The sequence below is a fragment of the Cherax quadricarinatus genome, chromosome 3 (genome assembly GCF_038502225.1).
Source record: "Cherax quadricarinatus isolate ZL_2023a chromosome 3, ASM3850222v1, whole genome shotgun sequence".
NCBI lineage: Eukaryota > Metazoa > Arthropoda > Malacostraca > Decapoda > Parastacidae > Cherax > Cherax quadricarinatus.
In genome coordinates, this window is record NC_091294.1 from 27,234,953 (window position 1) to 27,258,377 (window position 23,425).

At 41.2% G+C, this 23,425-nt stretch overlaps 2 protein-coding genes across 2 annotated transcripts in view; one reads left to right on the plus strand and one right to left on the minus strand.

Moving 5' to 3' along the window:
• LOC138853423 (uncharacterized) overlaps positions 1-6,326 on the minus strand; it is a 65,682-nt gene extending 59,356 nt beyond the window's left edge. The window contains exons 1-2 of the mRNA XM_070089911.1: positions 3,152-6,326; positions 2,917-3,017 (exon numbers count right to left, since the gene is read on the minus strand). Coding sequence (XP_069946012.1) covers positions 3,789-6,326 — 2,538 coding nt within the window. The 3' untranslated portion in view covers positions 2,917-3,017; positions 3,152-3,788. The remainder of the gene's footprint in view (positions 1-2,916; positions 3,018-3,151) is intronic.
• A 9,619-nt stretch (positions 6,327-15,945) lies between these two features.
• The window catches only part of LOC138853424 (uncharacterized protein DDB_G0284459-like), a 28,988-nt gene continuing 21,508 nt past the window's right edge, over positions 15,946-23,425 (plus strand). Inside the window, exons 1-4 of the mRNA XM_070089915.1 lie at positions 15,946-15,999; positions 16,444-16,587; positions 22,410-22,652; positions 23,157-23,267. Of these exons, the coding sequence (XP_069946016.1) occupies positions 16,570-16,587; positions 22,410-22,652; positions 23,157-23,267 (372 nt within the window). The 5' untranslated portion in view covers positions 15,946-15,999; positions 16,444-16,569. The remainder of the gene's footprint in view (positions 16,000-16,443; positions 16,588-22,409; positions 22,653-23,156; positions 23,268-23,425) is intronic.

A 23,425-nucleotide genomic window follows, 5' to 3' on the forward strand; every position in this document is an offset into this window, starting at 1 on the left:
ACAGATACCTCAGAGCTATTATGTGTTGCATCTTTAAAATGAGTTGGTTGGCTGGTCTGCAACTGAACAATTAATTCTTGTAGACCTAGTCTTATTTCCTTCAGACCAAAATAACCTTTGTGATATTTATTCAAGAGCCATTCAAGTGTTTTACAGCTTAATTTATTCTGTACCATGGCACTCAATAACCAATCTGATTCCTTCAGATTATATTTATTACTTAAAGTTTTGAGAGTGCTCTCCAGTTTAACTCTAAACTGCTGTAAACCTTTTGTAAGTGTGATCTGGAGATTTTAAATTAACAATGATATTCACTAGATCCAACCTACTTTGTTCTATATTACCATAAGTGACCTTCAACAAGTCAACTGCTTCCTTGTAAGAGTCATCTACATTGGGAAAGGCTTGTATGAGTATGTGAGCATCTCCTCTTACCTGTCCTTTGAGGTAAAATAATTTAGTTACACAGGCTAGGTCACTCCTGTCATGCACAGCTTCTTTAAAAATTGACCAAAATTCCTCCCAATTTTCACCAGGATTAAATACAGGTAAACATAGTTCTGGGAGTTTTGGCAAAGACATATTATTTGTTGGAGCAGACTGATTAACTGCCTGGTTTACACATTTTAATTTATTCAAGGCCTGACTTTTACAAGAAAGAATCTTTTCCTCTAATTCATAATACTGATCTACTTCAGTCTCATCTACACAGTTTACTAACAAATCTCCTTCATATTTGTTGTAATATAATTTGTATGAATCATATCTATTCCCTAAAGCATCTAAATACAATTTTAAATCATCAGTATTCACAGTTTCTCGATTCATTAATTCCAAGCACTTATTATATGCCTTGGTTACATGAACTTTTCTAGCATGTAGTGATGCTTTCTTTACTCTATATTCCATATGTTTGTCTTCTATATTAATTTCCTCATTTTCAGCCATGATGCAATGTATTAAATTCAACTCAGTTAATAACACTGATTACAACTTACAACACTGATACAACTTACCTTTGAATAAATCCTAGCTACTTGAGCTTAGCAATTACACGTTTAATATAAATTTTAAATGTACATTAATACAAACTTGGCTCATCAAATTTAATATTATACAAATTAATAAATCCTTGCCAGAATTTGGCATAGCAAATTAATATTATACACATTAATAAGCTACACTTAGCTTATCAATTACACATACACTTATACACATTAATATAATCTTTAGCCACACTTGACTTATCCAAATTAATATTGTAATAATTATAATCCACTACACATTAAGTAAATTTGTGAACTTAACATCCACCTCCTTCTGTTATTTCACATATAATTATTAAGTAATTAACTAATTAATGACTTCACTAATTACCTCCGGTTCAAGAAGGACCAACGGGCAAATTAAATGTGGAAAATTGCATTTAGCTGAATGTGTCATTATGTACATAACAGTAAATGAACAGATAATTATTATTTATCAGTTAGACAAGTAGGAATTTGGGACACCTAGGTCGCAAAAAATGTCCCCCTTCGATACCTACCACTGTCATATCCACAAGTTGCTCTGGACCTATTAATTAAATGAAATTTACATCACCAGGAATGCTGGTAAATATATAAATTTGTGGACTGTATATTAAAATTAAAAAAGGATTATATATACACAAATTTACATAACAGAAGGAAAATATATCTTAATATCACTCACCAATTTGACTGGAGATTAATGTGCATCATACTCAGAAAACCTCACTCTAACTAAATCTATGAAAATAATGCTGGTCAGAATTATACACAAATCTAGAGAGCTTATCTGAGGTTCCTGGAGCTGTCTTGTCCAGTCGTCTGATATCACAAGTTATGCAGGAATACACATCCACCAATTTCACCTATTTGAGAGGTGTCAATACAATTTTAACCTCTAGAGCACGAAAATTTCTACCCATTACACCAACATTCTAATACAAATTCAAAACCAAGATGGCGAGTGTCTCTTCTTTTTTTCGATAACATACTTCTTTTAAAAATACAATATAGGGCATCTATTTACGTATAAATTACAGTATTTCCGGAAAATATATACAGTATTTTCCACACACTTAATCCTAACAGTAATTGCCATTACTACACTGCTAGTCAGGCTAATACCATTCTCAGTGTCAGCAAGAACATTACAGTCTTCATCTACAATGTTAGATCATTGAGTAAACGGTATAATGACCTCATTGCACTATTTAAGTCTCTAAATGTTACTATAACTTTCATTATACTTACTGAAACCTGACTCAGACAAGATTTAACAGACATATTTACCATACCTGGTTACACAGCCATACATAACTGCAGGCCTGACCAATCAGGAGGAGGCACTGCCATCTATTACTCTGATGAACTAGAATGTATGAAATCAGCTAATGTACGGGACGGAAACGGTGAATATATAATAGCTAAATTCACATCAAGAACACTTAAGAAACCTATAAATGTTGGCACAGTCTACAGACTACCACACTCAAATACTTACACTTTTAGCAGTAACCTTAGAAACATGATAACCGAGTCAGAGTTGAATAAACACCATATGATACTAGCAGGAGACTTCAGCATCAACTTTAGTCAGGTAACTGACCCTCCAGTAGCTGATTTCACAAATGCTATGAACAACAGCTTGTTGCTAACCTCTATAACAAAGCCAACAAGAATCTCTGAGACAAGTGCCTCGTTACTTGACCATTGTGAAAATTTGTCTGGGCTGCCTCCAAGTGAGTCGCCTACCCTGGCAAACTCTGTTGACACCGAGCTCTGAGATGGGTACCTCAGCCTCACAAGTGGCTTATAGGACAGATTTTTTCACAAATGATTGGTATTGCAAGAAACCTCGCCTGCATGCACGTATAAAGGACTAACTTACTTGGTGTTGCAGCATATATCCTGATCTTCAACTTCCTAAGCCTAGCTTTAGCCCCCTTGGACTTCCCCTTGGGAACCACGTGCAACCGGCAGCATTAATTCCTGCAATATTCAATCGTTATTAGTGTCCTGCCTGCACCTCAGAAATTCCTATATCCAAGAGGGTATGTATCCCCTAGTATAACTATGCAGACTCAGACGCTAGCTTCAGACGACTCTGAGACGCTGGTACTTACTGGGCATACTCTCTCTGTAGCACGCCGAGCCCTCAGTTAACTCAACCCACAAATCTCCTAAGTCACTGGCCAGATCCTACGGAAAAAGGTGAATATCTCGTCTTACTGTATGGGCTGATGGAGGAGATCATCTACGGTACATCGAGGTGTCTCTACCAGATTTCCCCAGGTCTCAGATGTGAAGACACGTGGGGGCGCCGCCTGATGTTCACGGCACGTCTTGTCTAGTCGAAGTCTATCGTAAGAAGGACGCTATTCTGTCTTTGTGACCTGCGCCCCGCCATTCAAGCTAGGGCTGCCAGTTCTCCCTAGCTAACTTATCCTAATGTTTGCCTACATTATCGGCCTATTACTACCTATGTTAAGGTCTTAGGTCTACTCTATCATTATCTACAGATGCCTTAGTAAACCTAATATTAGTGTATTACCAGTAAACCTACCTACTCCTTCCCTGAAGAGTAAATCTATAAATTAAATAAGCTTACCAACCGCCAACCAGAGAATGCCTTGCTTGTTTGGGAGGGTTTAAGGGTCGCTCGGCTCAGACGACCAGACGCTCATGCTGGATCTGAGCTGTGGAACTATTTGGACCAAATAAATTTCCACATCCTCCCGCCGGCGAAGGTAGGCGCTAAGTCTAGATCAAGTCTGCCTCCCGCAGGCCCCCCCAGTGGGCCCTGGACTCGAGCGCCGTTCGACGGGTCGTCCGGCCGCTCAGCTCGCTCAACCTCTGGTCTGATTTCTCATGTCCCGGTCCCACCGTGTGGACCTCGAGAGGCAAAAGCCTGTTGATGGGTCTTATAGTCTCGACACCGTTCATTCTCACTTTCACCATTCTCAACCGCCCAGCCTTGTCTGGGTGGGTTGACACTACCAGGCCAAGAGGCCAGTATGCCCTCGGCGCCTCGGATTCTACTAGCACCAGGTCCCCTTCACTTAGCATCATCTTATTCGCCTCGGGGTCGGCACCATAGAAATGTTCCCGCAAGGTTGTCAAGTAATCCCTGCGCCACACCTGGTTCCATTTGTCCAGGATGTTCACCAGTCTGTTGTGACTCCTGTGCAGTTCTTCATTGATGGGGGGACCATCTGGCCCATAATAATCCAGCTCCTTGGAAGACTGACTCAAAATTGCGGGGAAGGGCTCAATCCTTCTTCCAAACAGCATGTGATTGGGGGTGAGAGCTTCTTGCTCGTCAATCCCATTTTGTACGTAGGTCAGAGGCCTGTTATTAACTCTTGCCTCTATCTCAATTAACACTGTCCTCAGTTCATCACAGCTCACCCTCCTGCCGTGCAAGACCTTCCGAATGCACCTTTTGACTGTGCCCACCATGCGTTCATAGAATCCCCCTTGCCAGGGTGCCCTGGGAGCTATGAACCTCCACTCGCACTCTATTCTCTTCAGGTGTTCTCGTACTTCTCCGTTGTCCCTAAGATTCCTGAAAACTTTATCGGCCGCCCTAAAGCTTGTGCCATTGTCCGAGATAATCAATCGCGGGCACGAGAATCTGGCAGTAAACCTCCTGAACAACTTCACGAAAGTCTCTGTCGTCATATCTTCTGCCAACTCCAAATGCACCGCTCGAGTAGTGGCACAGGTAAACAGGCAGACATATACTTTCTGAGGGCCCTCCTTAACGTCTCCTGGGTTCTTCAATGTGATAGCCCCAGTATAGTCTATTCCTACAGTCTCAAAGGGCCTGTCACTATGTACCCGCTCCTGAGGCAGCGGTGGTGGACCTGGGTAGGGTAGGGTCCTCCCATCGTACCGCCGGCAGACCGTGCAACTCTTTAGCACCCTTTTGACGGCAGCTCGACCCTTCAGTACCCAGTAATTCTGACGTAGGCAGGTGAGGGTATCTCCAAACCCCCCATGTAAGGTCCTCTGATGGGCATCTTGTATCAATAGCTCTGTCGCCCATCCCTCCTTTCCCAGCAGCACGGGATGTTTGGCCCCATAGCTGAGCTCAGAGTTTTGTATTCTTCCCCTGCATCTTATTAGCCCCGCATGATCTAGGAACAATCCCAATGAGTGAACCAATTTGCTGTTCCCTGAGTCGTCATCGTTGGACACGCGTCCTGACGCCATAACCTGCTGCCGGGTCGCAAGTACTTCCAGCACTCCTGGAAACCTCCCCCTTTGGTACTGCCTTATCCAATATTCTCTGGGACCCACTAGAGACAACTGTCGACCCTGGCTTACCTTGTCATGCAGCTTCCTCACGAATCGAAATACCATTTCCGTGACTCCTATAAGTTTTCTCCACGAGGAGTAGCGCCTGGGGTCAAATAATTCAGTGTCGTGTTCCCCCGCAAAATGTACTATGCTGCTGATTGTCTCCACGAATTTCTGCTCCGGCCAGCAATCCCTTGCCGGTAACCAGTCTGGGCCTTTGAACCAAAGCTCGCTTTTACTCAACTTTCTGTGTGTCACCCCTCGGCTTATCAGGTCGGCTGGGTTTTGATCTGTAGGCACATACAGAATTGTTGATGTTGACTGTAGTTCCCGTATCTCCTTTACCCGATTCCTGACATAGGGGAGCTTAGACCTGTCATTCTGGACCCACTGTAAGGCCACCTCCGAGTCTGTCCATACATAGGTGTGTGTCACCCTCAGATTACTTAACACCTCCTCTACGTACTTACCCAGTCTTGCTCCCAGCAACATCGCTGTGAGCTCTAGCTTTGGGATCGAGCAATCCTTCAGGGGTGTCACCCGCGCACGACTGGTGACCAGATTGACTTGGTCCCCGGCCACCAAATACGCTACTGCCCCATAGGCCCTGGAGGAGGCATCACAAAAGACGTGCAAGTCATAATCCCGCCCGGTGCACCCGATGGACCTGGGGAATGTGAACTCGTGCAATTCCGCTAGGTCTTTGTTAACCAGATCCCACTCCTGGCAGACTGTTTCTGGCAGTGGGTCGTCCCAACCTAGGTTCAGCTCCCAGGTCTGTTGTACTAGCATCCTCCCTCGAATGGTGATGGGTGTCAACAAACCCAAAGGATCGAAGGCAGTCTGCACTTTGCTCAGCAAAGACCTCCTGGTCAGCTTCCCTTCCCCATCAGGCTTCCTCTTTAGCCTAAGTCTGTCTTCCTTGACTTCCCACTCTAGTCCCAACACCGATGTTACCTCAGGCACTGAGTAGCCAGTATAGTCATGTTCCACCATGCCCCGCAACGTTGGATTGTTTGTCACCCATTCTCTCAATGGCATGTTAGCTGAGAGCATCTCCTGATTAGACTCTCGGTAAATATCCATCAACAGCCTTTCATCTGAGGTGGTACCCTGCATGTTGTCTACATAAAATAGGGTCTTCAGTAATTCTTTAAGCGGGCTGTTACAGTTCACAAGGTGGTAGTCTATGGTAGCCTGTAATAGGAATGGTGAACTAGTGGCACCAAACAACACTGCCCTGAATCTATAGGTATCATACCCTTGCTTGGGCATCTCCCTGTTAGCCAGCCACAAGAACCTTGTGTAGTCCCTATCCTGTGGCTGCAACCCAATACGTAGGAAGGCTTTGCTAATGTCTGCCGCATAGGCGTACTGTTCCGTCCTGAATCTCAACAACACATCTGCTAATTTCTGCGTCAGGGAGGGCCCTGTGAGCAGACAGTCGTTCAACGATGGCTCTCGGGGACTCGCCTGCGAGCTGCAGTTGAAGACTACTCTGATGGGAGTGGTTACCGACTCCTTGGTGACTGCCATGTGTGGAAGATAATGGGTGTTTTCCCCAGGGCTGGCATTGGGCACTTTCTCGATGAACCCAAGGGCCAGCTGTTCCTTAATAATATCATCATATTTCCCCACCAGACCCTTCCTGGTCAGGCTGTTCACCAATGAATTCAACTGACCACGTGCCCTCTTGAAATTAGTGGGCAGCGTTGGGTGGCCCGGTTTCCATGGGAGTCGCACCCAATACTGCCCGTCCCTGAACTGCACATGGTTCAAGTAATCTCGATACGTCTCTTCGTGTTCGGGGGGCGGCTGGTCACCTTTAATCCCTACTACATCCAGGTCCCATAGTTTATGGACCGGCTCACTGTCGGATATGCCAACTTGCGCCTCTGACAGGCCTTCGTGCACACCAATCTGCATCACCAGTACAGCCTCAGTCGCTGTAATACCAGAGCCCTCCTTTCCCGGGGTCGCAGGGAAGTGAGCTGGTATTCTGCCTCCTACGATGTACCCCGCTGGAGTCCTGTACAGGCCCACACCTTCCTTGATAACCCTTCTCGTAGACACGAACTCGTCTAGGTAATCCCCTCCTACCAATATGCCTACATTACTAACATTGTCTGTAGCAATGTCTGGTTCTGCTAGCTTCACACCCAACTCCCTCAAACGTTTGACTGCTTCAGCCAGTCCCCTAGTGGTAATGATATTGGGCAGCCTCTTCACCATCAAGGCTGAAATTTCCCGTCGATGCCCGGCTAACCTGACCGTCACATTGACTACTGGATAAGACCTGCGTGGGACTTCCCCACCAAACCCTTCCACCTTCATGTCAACTTTACCAACTGTCTCCAGCTTCAACCTAGTGGCTAGACTCTCTGCTATGAAGGATCTCTGTGCCCCACTGTCGAAGAACAAACGGGTTGTTTCAGACTTCTTCCCGTTCGCGACCACCGCCATTATGGTGGGCAAGGCCACCGAGCCTTGAAATTGCTCACCAGAACAAATTCTCGGTGCCGTACTCACCACACTCATCGTTACTTCTGACTTGTTCTTGCTCTCCGCCCTTTCTTGCGGTTTGCTCTCCTTAACTTGTGCTAATCCGGCATCATTAGGACACAGTGCACTGTGGTGCTTTCCCTTCCGGCAGCCCCGACACTCCCTGAGCATGGTGTTACAGTCCCTGGCAAAATGTTCTCCACAACACTTGAAACAAAGTCTCAACTCTCTTAGCCGTTGAACCCTTTGGTTATAGGTGGTGAAGCTTGAACACCCTGAACTAGCGTGTTCTTCATCACAAAACACGCACCGTCTCATACTGGCCGCTTTAGTGGCTTCTCCCTTGGCCCTGTGGGTGGAGGGTTCGCCCTGGGCATAATACGTGCCTACTTTAGTGGGAGGTGGTTTAGGTCTATCTCTCGAATGTCTGGGGAAGTCGACCGACTTCTCCTTGGTAGGTAATTTCTCCCCCTGACCTATGCTCAGGTGAGATATGAGATCCCCTAACCCTTCAACAATTTGGTCTATCGTGAACCTATTCGTCCGATGTTTTAAGTGTAACTCATGCACTGTCGTGCTAGCCAGTTTCCTCTGAATCACCTGGCTAAGGATCCATTTTGAATCATTCTCATCATGCAAATCTCTGAAACTATTGGACAAGCTCATAACCTCAATACGGAACTTCTCTAGACTTTGACGGTCATGTCGGCAAGCCTCTAGATCCAACAACCGATAAAGTATAGCTACCTTTATCTCCTCAGTGTTGCCAAACATGTCTTCTAATTGGTCTTTGGCATGTTGGTAATTAGCGTCAGTAATCGGGTAGTGCCGGACCAGATCTAAGGCTTTACCCTTGAGCTGCGACCGCAAATACTGCAACTTGACGGCATCTGACAAATCATTTCTGTCATCTATCTGGGCTCTAAACTGATCCCAGAAACCAATGTACTCTGTTAAGGTTCCGTCAAACGTTGGTAAATTCAGCTGGGGCAACTTGGGCAACATATTGACAGGTGTGTGGTTGTTTGGGGTACCTGCGGTGTTCAACACCATCCTTGGAATACTAGCCTTTAATGTACTTAACTTATCTTTGTACATATTCATCTCCTGATGACAATCTACATCATCCTTAGTGAATTCGTCCACAGCCTGCTGAAGACTTCCCTGGGATTCCTCATCCTCAATAGCCTGTAGCTCATATGCTGAGAATGCTTGTTCATAGGCTTCCCACTTTTCCCCCAAACTCTTCAAGCAGTTCTGCAAATCATCGCAGTCTACATTACTGCGTTGGCAAGTAGCCTTGCACCTGTTACGCGTTCTGTTCAGATGCCCTTTGTATGCTGCTACTGATCGTTTTAACTTTGTTAGCACTGAACCAGACTCTCCTGAACCCCCATCTGCCATTGTCGAAGTTTAATGAGGAGTGTGACACTAATTGTACTTTACCCAGTCCACCCCACAGCACGTCACGGTGTTAGGTAAGAATGAACGAGTCTTAAGGCTTCTCAACAAGCTTAACAATTCCCTTTGTTATATTGACTCTACTATGAATCAAAAATGTACACTGTTAGCTCTCAAATCCCAATCAAAATGTGTATCGATGTGAAAGCTTAACCTAGCACTTAACTGTACAATGCCAGCAAATAATTACAGGACTTAACCTAGTCTCAGGTATAATTCACAAATCCCACATTAACATGAATCAAAGATGATGAAAATCACAATAAAAGTGCAGTGTACAAATTAAATCACTTGGTTAACACAAGCAAATTCAACAATTCAACTTGTGAAACAGTAAATAAATAATGTATGTAAACAGCTTGGCCTAACTGTGCCCAGCTTACTCTGTTTAGCGTGGATGGTTGGATAAGGTAAATCCTAACCTAGCTAGTGTGCTATAACTTAAACCTGGCTTTATAACTCCCTGTAAATAATAACTAGGTTAAATCTGTCCTAGCTACTATAACCTTTTGTAAATATTGCACAAGCCTAGCCTAACTGTGGCTACCTTGCAAATCCACTGTAAGTAATTAACACACAAGTCTCCTACTCTGGATTACTTGTAATCACTGTAAATAATTAAATTCACAAGCTTCTCTAGCCTACCTGGCCTGCCTGTAAATTACTGCAAATAACAACTTCTGTGTATAGTCAGCTTGGCCTAGCCTCTGAGTAACTTTGACCTAGGTGTGCTAACTTAAACCTAACTTTTTTAAACTGGTTCCTAACTGTGGCCTAGCTATGATAGCTTAACCTGTGGCCTAGCTATGATAGCTTAACCTAACTTTGTTAAACTGGTTCTTAACTGTAGCCTAGCTATGATAGCTTAACCTAACTGTGGCCTAGCTATGATAGCTTAACCTAACTCTGTAAAACTGGTTCCTAACTGTGGCCTAGCTATGATAGCTTAACCTAGCTATTCCACATCCGGTTTTCGAAGGACCACTTTGTGAAAATTTGTCTGGGCTGCCTCCAAGTGAGTCGCCTACCCTGGCAAACTCTGTTGACACCGAGCTCTGAGATGGGTACCTCAGCCTCACAAGTGGCTTATAGGACAGATTTTTTCACAAATGATTGGTATTGCAAGAAACCTCGCCTGCATGCACGTATAAAGGACTAACTTACTTGGTGTTGCAGCATATATCCTGATCTTCAACTTCCTAAGCCTAGCTTTAGCCCCCTTGGACTTCCCCTTGGGAACCACGTGCAACCGGGAGCATTAATTCCTGCAATATTCAATCGTTATTAGTGTCCTGCCTGCACCTCAGAAATTCCTATATCCAAGAGGGTATGTATCCCCTAGTATAACTATGCAGACTCAGACGCTAGCTTCAGACGACTCTGAGACGCTGGTACTTACTGGGCATACTCTCTCTGTAGCACGCCGAGCCCTCAGTTAACTCAACCCACAAATCTCCTAAGTCACTGGCCAGATCCTACGGAAAAAGGTGAATATCTCGTCTTACTGTATGGGCTGATGGAGGAGATCATCTACGGTACATCGAGGTGTCTCTACCAGATTTCCCCAGGTCTCAGATGTGAAGACACGTGGGGGCGCCGCCTGATGTTCACGGCACGTCTTGTCTAGTCGAAGTCTATCGTAAGAAGGACGCTATTCTGTCTTTGTGACCTGCGCCCCGCCATTCAAGCTAGGGCTGCCAGTTCTCCCTAGCTAACTTATCCTAATGTTTGCCTACATTATCGGCCTATTACTACCTATGTTAAGGTCTTAGGTCTACTCTATCATTATCTACAGATGCCTTAGTAAACCTAATATTAGTGTATTACCAGTAAACCTACCTACTCCTTCCCTGAAGAGTAAATCTATAAATTAAATAAGCTTACCAACCGCCAACCAGAGAATGCCTTGCTTGTTTGGGAGGGTTTAAGGGTCGCTCGGCTCAGACGACCAGACGCTCATGCTGGATCTGAGCTGTGGAACTATTTGGACCAAATAAATTTCCACAACCATATCTGAACCAACACGATATCCCGACTACAAGCAAGTATAATCACAGACAACACCACAGACCACTACCCTACCTTTCTCATAACCAACTTATCTAAACTGCCTCAAGAAACAAGAAAGATCTCATTTCGCCTGCATGATGAGACATCGATAGCAACCTAAAACTAGCACTAGGTGCCACTGATTGGCAGAGAGAGCTAGATGACAGTAATAATATCGATAAAGATATCAATTTTTTTTTTACATAACACCCTAAACCTCTATAACAAACATTGCCCAATCAAAACGAAACAGATCACAGAAAAGAGGCTAAACAGCCCCTGGCTAACAAAAAGTATCCTCAAATCTATTAACATAAAACACCAAATTAAAAAAACAGTTCAGAATAGGCTTAATTACTATAGAATTTACTAAAAGATACACATCAATACTCACAAAACTAATACGTAAATCAAAGCAAATGTATTATGAAAATAGATTTAGTGAAATGAGAGGTGACATGAAAAGTACCTGGCAAACCCTCTCCAAAATTTTGGGCTCAAAGAAACCGACTGGAAATAGAGATAAACTTAACTAAACCAGATGAACCTCACATGCAACCTATAGACACGGCCGACAAATTTAATGTCTTCTTCTCTACTGTAGGATCAAAGTTAGCAAGTCAAATTCCTAGCTCAAATACTCAGCCGAGCAAGTACCTCACTGGCAACTATCCAAATACTTTATTTCTAGCTCCAACTAATCCCACTGAAATCTCACTCGTCATTAAATCATTAAAGAACAAATCAGGTGACCTAGATAACTTGCCGCCATTCATATATATAAAAGCTGCATCTGAACTGTTACCCATTATTGCAACAATGTTTAACAAATCTATAGCATCCTCAACCTTCCCATCCATACTCAAGACAGCAAGGGTCATCCCGATTGAAAAAGGACGAGATCCAACTGATTTGAACAATTACAGACCCATATCAAACTTGCCCTTACTCTCCAAGATATCTGAAAAAATAATACACAAGCGACTTTACTCCTACCTTACATCCAACAACATACTTAACCCATGCCAGTTTGGATTTAGACCAAAAAAAAGCACGAATGATGCTATTATACAAATGCTTGACCTAATATACACAGCTCTCGATAAAAATGAATATCCCCTGGGGCTCTTTATTGACCTAAGAAAAGCGTTTGACACAGTTGACCACAATCTCTTGCACCTCAAACTGAATCATTACGACATAAGAGGACATTGTCTTGACTACCTAAAGTCCTATCTTAACAACATACACCAGTATGTACATGCAAATGGAGTCAACTCCGCTATCCAACCTGTAGCTGTAAGAGTGATGAATGGTTTCAAAAACCGACAAGTTGAAGACTGAGACACTTCAGTCCATCAATCTACAAGATTGATGGACTGAACACATCGACTCCAGGCTGAGGGACTGATTACCTCAAACTCCTCCTCTCCTTACGCCTTTCTACTTTGTATTGGACTGATGAAGTCACTGTGTGGCGAAACGTTTCCTTAATTAAGATTCCCATATGTTGCATAAGTGTCTCAATCTTCAGCTGTACCCCAGGGTAGTGTCCTAGGCCCACTCCTCTTTCTCATCTACATCAACGATCTCCCCAATGCATCCCAACTCCTTAAACCAGTTCTATTCGCAGATGACACTACATGTCTACTCCCACTCAGACCCAGCTGTGCTTGGAAACACTGTAAACAATGAACTGCTAAAGATATATGCTTGGATGACGACCAACAAACTCACTCTGGAGTTTACCTGGAGAGTTTACATGGAGAGGGTTTCGAGGGTCAACGTCCCCGCGGCCCGGTCTGAGACCAGGCCTCATGGTGGATCAGGGTCTGATCAACCAGGCTGTTACTGCTGGCCGCACGCAAGCTGACGTACGAACCACAAGAAGATGATCTTGCAAGTGAAGGTTGTCTTATGGAGGATTTTATTGCTTCACTTTATTCTGATCTTACACAAACAATGATGACCAAGTCATCCTGACTCTCACTCTCATACTTAGTTATGTATATTAACTCAAATTAAGTTTAATTAACAACTGTCTATTAATAAACAGAAAGGTTCAGGCGGGGATCGAACCGCCGTCCTCTTATTTACAGTCTGACGCTCTACCGACTGAGCTAACCAAGGAAATTAAACGGAAATATTCAGAAGTAATTATAATTGTATTATATTGTATTACAGTACAGTAGTCAAAAGGTTAAAGAGGTACATAATGTGTCCAGGAACTGGGCCCCCAAAGTTTTGATAGCTGAACTAAGTACAAAGGTAATGAATCATGTAAGTAAATTTACTTAAGTTTATATATGACTACAATCATCCGCTCCCCGCCCCCCGGCCCCCCGGCCCCCCGACCCCCCGCCACCCCCGCCCCCCGCCCTCCGCCCCCACTCCCTCCTCCCGCCCCCACCTCCAAAACCGCCCCCCACTCCCCCTCGACCCCCACCCCAACCCACCCCCACCCCTCACCCCCCAAAACAACATAGACTTGGTTGATAAATTAAGCTCCTTGACTGACTTAAATGATTTTAACATGGTTAGTTTTGATGTTACTTCCTTGTTTACGAAAGTTCCTGTTGATGATTTATTAAGTTTCTTATCTGAAGAACTCGTTAACTATGATTTACCATTGCCAGTTCCTACTATCATTAGACTTATTAAACTTTGCATTGTTGATGCAAAATTTGTATTTAATGATAAGTTTTACACTCAGAAGTTTGGTATGGCAATGGGAAATCCTCTTTCACCTGTTCTTAGTAACCTATACATGGAATTTTTTGAAACAAGGTTGCTTAACACAATCCTCCCTAATAGAGCTAAATGGTTCAGATATGTTGATGATATTTTGTGTCTTATGCCCAAAAATGTAGATATACACCATTTTCTTGGAAAATTAAATAGCTTAGCCCATTCTATAAACTTTACTGTTGAGTTTGAAGAAAATAACTCATTGCCTTTTCTAGATGTTTTAATTATTAAGGGTAATAATGAATTCAAATTTAAAATTTACAGAAAACCTACAAATAACTGTTCCTATGTCCACTATTATTCCTCGCATCAAGATAGAGTCAAACTGTCTGTTTTCTCATCAATGTTTTTGAGAGCTTTACGAATTTGTAGTCCTGAGTTCATAGATGAGGAAATATCCAAAATTTATGAAATAGGTAATGATTTAAAATACCCAAGAAATGTAATTGATAAATCTTTTAAAGTTGCTAGAAACACTTTTTATAATCCAAAAAGGGGCAACCAGCCTTATTCAACTAAAAATATGTTGGTTCTCCCTTACCATGAAAACTTGGTTGATATGCCTTCTCTTCTTAAGACTTTTAATATTAAAGTTGTATTCAAAAATCTTGATACAGTAAAAAAAACTTTTGATGAAGAATTCCCCCCAAAATGCTGATGGATGTGTCTATAAGATTCCTTGTAAAATTTGCGATAAAGTTTATTACGGTCAAACTGGTAAAAATCTCCAACTAAGATTAAAACAACATAAATATAGCATTAGAACTGGACAAGATTCCAATGCTCTATTTATTCATGTAAGAGATTTTAACCATCCAATTGATTTTCAAAAAGTTGAGAAAGTAGTATCAAGCAAGTCCATGGTCGACAGGAATATAATTGAATCTTGTTTCATAAAAAGCAGTTTTGACAATAATATGAATATTTCCTTTGGTTTATATAAATTAGATCCATTTATAATTAATAGAATTTGGGAAGAATTTAATAATACACTGGACAAATAATTTTTAAATTTTCTTGGGTAGAATAGCTTGGGGGTGAGTTGTGCAAAGGACCTATCCAAGTTGGCTCGCCGCGCGTCACGTGTTTAACCGTTGTGGGATCTTATAGTGAGGTGCTGGCCGGACTCCTTAAATAGCTTCCTTGGATGCTTCACTTTCATAGTTCCTTGATAATGTGAGTAGTCACGAAAGCGCTTGGAATGAATTTCTCTATTCTTTCAGAGTGGTTGTTTTGCATATTTTGAAATCACCTGTTTACTGTGATCTTATTGCACATATATATATATACATATATATATATATATATATATATATATATATATATATATATATATATATATATATATATATATATATATATATATATATATATATATATATATATATATATATATATATATATATATATATATATATATATATATATATATATATATATACTACAATTGGTAAGTACAATAAATTGTTGCTTAGTTGTGCCCCCCCCCACTCAAATTATGTGGATGAAATATTTCAGGATTGTACCTGTGAACCTCGTCCCCATAATTTCCAACTAAAAAATTATAGCATCTACCTATTTCATTGTCGCTATCGCATTCATTGGTTGTAAGAACTGATGCTCTTTACTGTTCACTGCTGCATGACCCTTGTGGGTTTATCACTTAGTTATGATTATAAGAATAATTTACTGTTCGTTGATGAATTTGTGTAAATGATTTTGCAACAGCTGTGCGAGCTCAGTGAGTTACAATTTGCGTAACCACTTGGCGTGACTGTAGCCTTGAACGGACTCTAGATAATCAGTAATGAAAGATTAGAAGATACAGTGCTGATAAGGGAATGTAGATTTGACGGAAACCAACACTACTGACTGAACTAGACTTGATGGGGTGAAGTGTAAGAGGCGAGTAAGTTGCCCTGTCTCCTAATATCATGCTTATTTTTCCTCTATAATCTAACTTGTCCATAATTACTATCGCATTTGCTTTGTCTGCTTTCGTAAGGTGAAGTCTAGAATCTTCCCTTAATTCATGGTATAAACTTTACAAATCTTTGAGGACAACTGTGTTGTAGAGGTGTGAGTTTTGCTCACACCTCTACAACACAATTGTCCTCAAAGTTATACTATGAATTAAGGAAAGATCCCAGACTTCACCTTACGAAAACAGACAAAGCAAATGAGATAGTAATTATGGACAAGGTAGATTATAGGGGGAAATAACATTATTAGAAGACAGGGCAACTGACGTGCACACTAAGGCAGGAGTTGACGCAGGAAAACAGTGTAGGGGAATTATAGTGATATCAGTTCCACTGAAATGTAAATTTATCACGAATCAATTTGTGTTTAGTGCTAAAAGATGACAATGAGAAGAAAAATTACAAAGAAGTGAAATTAAGAGGATTTGGACTTGTTTGTACTATTAACTAGTGTTGAAATTGGAGTGTGGTAAATTGTACATGTTAAAACGCTTCAGATGGATTCAGAAGAGAAGGTAATTATAATTTATTATTATTGTTGCTGCTATTGTTTAATAATGCTGATGTGTGATATTAATTAAGCTTCAGACACTTGTTGGTGCTCACAGGAGACTTGACCGGCAATATATCGGTAATAGGTGTATAAATGGAAAACAGGATTAAATATAGGGGATGTAAATAGCGTGCTGAAAATTTCCAGCCAAGACAGGACTCGCAGCAATGGTTCCAAGTTGGAAAAAATCAGATTCAGAAAGGATATAGGAAAGCACTGGTTTGGTAATAAAGTCGCGGACGAGTGGAACAAACTCCCGAGTACAGTTATTGAGGCTAAAACGTTGTGTAGTTTTAAAAATAGGTTAGATAAATACATGAGTGGGTGTGGGTGGGTGTGAGTTGGACCTGACTAGCTTGTGCTGCTGGATCTAGTGCCGTGCTCCTTCCTTGAGTGGAGGTGACCAGACTGGGTGGGTCATTGGGCTAATCCTGGGGGAGACATGGTCCTGCTCCGAAAGGGTCAGTAGGCCTGTTGCAGTGTTCCTTCTTTCTTATTCAAATTCAAATTCAAATTCAAAGTTTATTCTCTATAAGGATTACAATGCTGAGTTTACAGAATTTGGTTATTGTGTGGTTTACATGTAATAAAATAATGATTACAGAGTGTATCACACCTAGCATGGCTAGGCATTTCGGGCAGACTTAGTTTAATTCTTAATTTTAAAATATTACAAATTATGAGATAAGTTGGTATTATGGCTAAGTGACTAAATATTAGTTTGTGAGTTTAGCAATGTGAATGCTTTTGTTTTGGCACAGTACATAGTTTCAGTATTGGAGTATCACAGGATTCATTATTTTAAGATTGAGATTAATATTTCTGGTTATGGTCAAATGGGTGAGTGAGTGTAAGTGTGAACCACCAGGTGGTATTCGTGTAGTTAGTTGACGGGGTGTATCAGGGTAGTTTTGAAGGTGATGAATGTGTCTGCAGTTCTAGAGTTCTCAGGTAGGGTGTTCCAGATTTTAGGGCCTTTGACATACATTGAATTTTTGTAAAGGTTTAGTCGGACATGGGGAATGTCGTAGAGATGTTTGTGTCTGGTGTTATGCCTGTGGGTTCTGTCACAACTATCAAGAAAGCGTTTTAGGTCAAGGTTGATATTGGAGTTTAAGGTCCTGTAGATGTAGATTGCACAGTAGTAAGTGTGGATGTACTGAACAGGGAGTAAGTTTAGATCTATGAAGAGTGGGGGGTGTGTTGCCAGGGATGGGATTTGGTGATTATTCTTACTGCAGCTTTTTGTTGGATTATTATTGGCTTTAGGTGTGTTGCTGCAGTTGATCCCCAAGCACAAATAGCATAGGTGAGGTATGGATAAATAAGTGAGTGGTATAGTGTGAGAAGGGCATTTTGCGGCACGTAGTATCGTATCTTGGAGAGGATCCCAACCGTTTTGGATACTTTTTTGGTTATGTGTTGGATATGGGTGCTGAAATTCAGGTTGTTGTCAAGGTATAGGCCTAGGAATTTGCCCTCATTATGTCTGGTAATTAGAGTGTTGTCGATCTTAATGTTAATTTGTGCATCTCCTGCTCTGCTACCAAACATAATATCGTAGGTTTTGTCAGTGTTAAGCGTAAGTTTATTGGCTGTCATCCAAGTCGATATTTTGATCAGCTCCTCGTTAACAATGGTGTTGAGGGTGGCAAGATTAGGGTGAGAGATGACATAAGTCGTGTCGTCAGCAAAGAGAATGGGTTTCAGGTGTTGGGATACGTTTGGAAGATCATTGATGTATATGAGGAAGAGCAGGGGACCAAGGACACTTTCCTGCGGAACTCCAGTATCAAGTGGCCGTGTTGTTGATGCTGTGTCTTTAATGGTGACATACTGATACCTATTAGTAAGGTAAGATTTGAAATAAGCAAGCGCATGGCCTCTTATACCGTAATGGTCAAGTTTGTGGAGTAGGATGTCGTGGTCTACTGTGTCAAAAGCTTTTCTTAGGCCAATAAAAATTCCTAGTGGATATTCCTTATTTTCCAATGCTGTGTAAAGCAGATCTAGCATTTTTATGATTGCATCATTAGTGCTTTTATTTTTCCTGAATCCAAATTGGCAGGGGTTGAGTATGTTTTGTGCCGTTATTAATGAATATAGTCTCCTGTGCACGAGTTTCTCAAAGATTTTGGATAGCAATGGTAAGTTTGATATTGGCCTATAGTTGTTTAAGTCTGTAGGGTCACCACCTTTATGTATTGGTGTAACCCTTGCCATCTTGAGTAGTTTCGGGAAGGTGCTAGTTTCTAGTGACTTGTTAAAAAGTAATGAAATAGCATGCGAAAGGACATGGGCCGCTCGCTTGTACAGTAATGGTGGGACATGAGACAGATTCCGTTAGTTATTTTTAAGTGACTTTATAATCTCGGTGACTTACGTGGGCTCAGTTGATGCAAGATAGAAGGAATTTGGGAAATTCCCATCTAGGTAGTCCCCGGCATGGGCATTGGTATGTGGGATTTTATTGGCGAGATTAGATCCTATGGTTGAGAAGAAGTTGTTTATCTTGTTAGCTGTGTCAGTGGGATGTAGTGGTGTTTCATTAGGTTTAGTTAGGACAATATTCATGTTTTTTTTCAGTTTGTGGGTCCCTAGAATCTGAGAGAGTGTTTTCCAGGTCTTTTTTATATCTCCTCTAGTGTCTGTGAATCTACTGGAGTAGTATAGTTGTTTGGCTTTCTTCATTACTTTGGTGAGAACTGATGAATAGTGTTTAAGAATATCTTTGTGTATTAAGCCCTGTCTATATTGCTTTTCATATTGGTGTTTCTTGTCAATGGATTTCAGAATGGTGCTGGTTAGCCATGGGCAACCAAGCCGTTTGTTTGTGATCTGTTTCGTTTTTATAGGACAATGTTTGTTGTATAGTCTAAGTAATTTGTTAAGAAAAATGTCTGTCCAGTCATCAATACCATTGGCCTTGGAGAATTCTGTAGGCCAGTCAACAGTCTCTAGGTCAGCTGTGAACTTCCTTATTGAGGCCTCATCATGGAGTCTAAATGAGACTTTGTTGTATTCAAATGTTGGTTTACTAATGTTTGTCAGGAGGAAGGTAGGGTAGTGGTCTGTAGTGCTATCTGTGATTATCCCTGATTTAAGGGGGGCTAGTATGTTGGTCCATATGTGGTCTATTATGGTTGCATTTGTCTCAGTGAGCCTGGTTGGTTTAGTTATTGTTGGTATGAGAAGTGTGTTGTTCTTATTGTTGATGAAATCAGTTACAGGCTGAGCATCTAGTAAGCCAGGGTTGATGTTGAAGTCTCCAGCTAAGAGAAGGTGGTGCTTATTCATTTGTCTGTTTGTTATTAGTGACTTTAATTTCTCACTGAAATTTGGGATGTTTGTTTGGGGTATCCGGTAAATGGCACCGATTGTTATAGGTGTCTTAAGGTTTTTTACAGTAAAATTAGCAAAAATGTATTCTCCATATTCATCACTAAAGCAAGTGGTGCTAATACAAGATAATTGGTTAGAGTAATAGATTGCAATACCACCCCCAACTTGGTTTGGTCTGCAGTTGTGAATTGCTGTGTATCCTGGTAGAGGGTAGATATCTATTGTGTCCTGCTTAAGCCAGGTCTCAGTAAGAATAATGCAGGAGAAGGGTGCCTTTAGTGATTCAAGGAGTGCCAGGAGGTCATCATAGTGTTTTCTTAAGGACTTGATGTTGTAGTTAAGTACTGATAGACTTTTAGCATTGTTTGGGATAGTGCTGGCTTGTGATGCTGTGTAATAAAGGCAGTTACTTTCCAATAGGTTTTGATTGGGTGTCAGATTATGGAGGTTTAGTTCAGGGTCAACGTGATCAATCATCTTCTAGGTTTAAATTATGGTTATTTATATCCTGAGTTGTGTGTTGAGTTCTAGTACTGATATCTGTAGTGGTAAGAAGTTTGGACAAGTATATAGCTAGAGTATTTTGGTCATATAGAGTTATGTTCTTAATCATGTGACGTCACATGGAAACTGGTATATAATGGATGTTGACAACATAAAATACGGGTATCACTAAAAATTCCTAATGGTTATAATTATAACAGTGATTTTTAAATAGGTAAGCCAGGGGAAGTTCTTGGTCAGATGACCAAAAGCTCCAGCTACGGGTCGTCATATGATCAAGACCCGCGTCAGGAAACGTCCTCTTTCCTGACATTGTACCTAGAAACATTTTATATTTAATACAATTTTTTCTCTCTTCTTCTTTAATTATAATAATAAAATCAAACTAAGAGCTAAACCCTAATGGTTTAGTGTTGGGTCTGATTATAATTTTATAGTTTTGTCTTATATATATTTCTTTTAGCTTGTTAGTGTAAAATCTTATTGTGACAGTCTTATAGCATTAAAGTGGCATAATTTTTATACTCTTTTAATTTTATACTATTTCTCTGACCAGTGCCTCCCTTCGTATTACAGATATATTCTCCTCTATTAGTCTCTCTGTTATTCTTCGCCTTCGCTTGCGTAAGGACCGCCTGTATATTTTTAGTTTACATATTCTCTTCCTTTTACTTACAGGAATATGCCTTGAACATACCTCGTGTGCCAGAGAGTTAATTTTTTTCTAGACATAGGTTTGGATCCGTGTTATGATATCTTCCCAGTTAATATCATTTAGGATCTGGTTGACTTGGTCCCACCTTATGTTTTCGTTGTTGAAGTTGAACTTGGTGAAAAGCTTCCTCGTAACTGATCACGTTTTGTTGGTCTGGGACTCCGCACATACATGTCTGAACCTCTATTATGTTGTGATATGATTATATTATTTTTGATATGGTAATATTTCGTATCAGATCATCATTGTTAGTGAAGATGAGGTCCAGTGTAGTCTCCGATCTTGTTGGCTCTATTATTTGTTAGTTTAAGGTGAATTTGGTGCAGCGATTTAAAAGCTCGTGTGTGTGAGAGTTATAATCTGAGCTGCCTCCTGGGGTTATCTCTGCAACAGCATTATTTGCTACATTCCTCCATTTTAGGTGCCTTAAGTTGAAATCCTCCAGGAGCAAGATGTTGGGGCAGAAGCTGGAAGATTTTCCAGAGAGTGGTCTATTTTCGAAAGCTGTTTCTAGAATTGTTGGGAAGTTGCATCCAGATGCTTGTATACAACCACAATGACCAAGTTTTGGTTCTCGATCTTTACTGTCAAAACTTAAACTACATCATATGAGGCGTTTAGTAGTTCCGAGCCTATCAGTGATTCTGTGACGTATATATAACAAATATAGTTTATGTGTTTCAGCAATTCTGTCATTCTCTTTGGAGGGCCACTCAGTGATGAAATATTGACTATATATATGACGTACAGTTTCAGTTTTGAGTAGTTGTTGTGATTAGTGTTACAAAATTAAAATTATTTGGTAAACAGCAGCACTCTCTCCAGGTAAACTCCAGGTAAACTCAAGTTATTAACTTCTGATATTTTTCCTAATGGGGTTTAAAGCCTATCGGCTGCACTAGGGTCATTAATTAAGCCTGAACGTAACCTTCCATTACTGGACAAGAATACTTAGACAGTGATTAAAACTGACTCCCAGCATATATATGCTGAGAGAAATATACCTTTCGGTATATAATATTGTCTTGTGGGATTCCTCAAATAAAGTAAACTATTTCAAAATAAAACAGCTACTGCTTCCTGAATGGGGCCAATGAATGAAAGGTTTGAGAAACCTGCACTGATGTAAGTTTTACATTATTATATTAGTTTTGTTTTATTAGATAAATGGGACGAGTGTGACAATCGGAATAAATAGAGTGGCTCTTGTTTAATTGTGACAGACGAGCCTGGACTGCCCAGTGTGTCTGGAACAGTATGATGAAGGAAACAGAACTCCCAAGATGATGCCTTGTCTCCACACCCTGTGTGTCTCCTGCGTCATAGAACTGGTCACCTCCGCCAAAACCACCACCACTACCATCTCCGCCAACACTACCACCATCTCCAACATCACCACCACCACTAACACCTCCAACACCAGGACCATCCCTTCCAACCGTACCTCATTTCCCATCTACATGTTTGTGAGTTGTGGTGACGTTTTAAGGTGATGTTGGTGAAGTAAGGAAAGAGATATTGCTGAACAAAATTTTATTGGGACAACTTTAATGTAGGTAGTTGTCATGTCTATACAAATACGTTGTCTCCGTAATAGTTGCAATTTGTGTTTTCCCTCACTATGTCTGCTGTACGCCATGTGAATGCAATCTAGGCGACTGTCCTCCCTCTTCCCTCCTCCCTACCTACCTGTGAAATATCAAAATGGTGAAATATCAAAATGGTAATGTGTCTTACCTACCTCCCTACCTACCTACCCTTTTACAAAGAGGCACAGGTTTCATTGTAGCTTTTATATATAATTAGTATAGTCTCTACTATTTCTTTATAAATTTTACAGAGACTATGTGGCACTGCAGAGAGGTTGTAAAAAAATCAAGACTTTCTTTCTTCATAAGTTCTAAGGAGGGTAAAAATTTATTTATTATTTGGGTTTAAAGCTAATATACTCTTCTTTTTATTCCTATAAGACACCTTTAGTGAGGTCGGAGGTTCGGCAGGCGGAGACTGTGATGCCGGTGTTCTCCTCCCAGGAACACAACGAGCAACACTTGTACGAGGTTCCTCTACATCAAGACCAGGTACGGGCATCACGCATAAACGCATTGTCGTAGTTGGTCACCTGCAAAACTCTGTTTTGATTGCCTATAATATAGTTTTTTTTTTCCCTCCCAAGAAACTCATTGCTTCTTGGGAGCCCTGTCTTCTGGCAGGGCTGCATCTGCTCTTGTTGCCACCT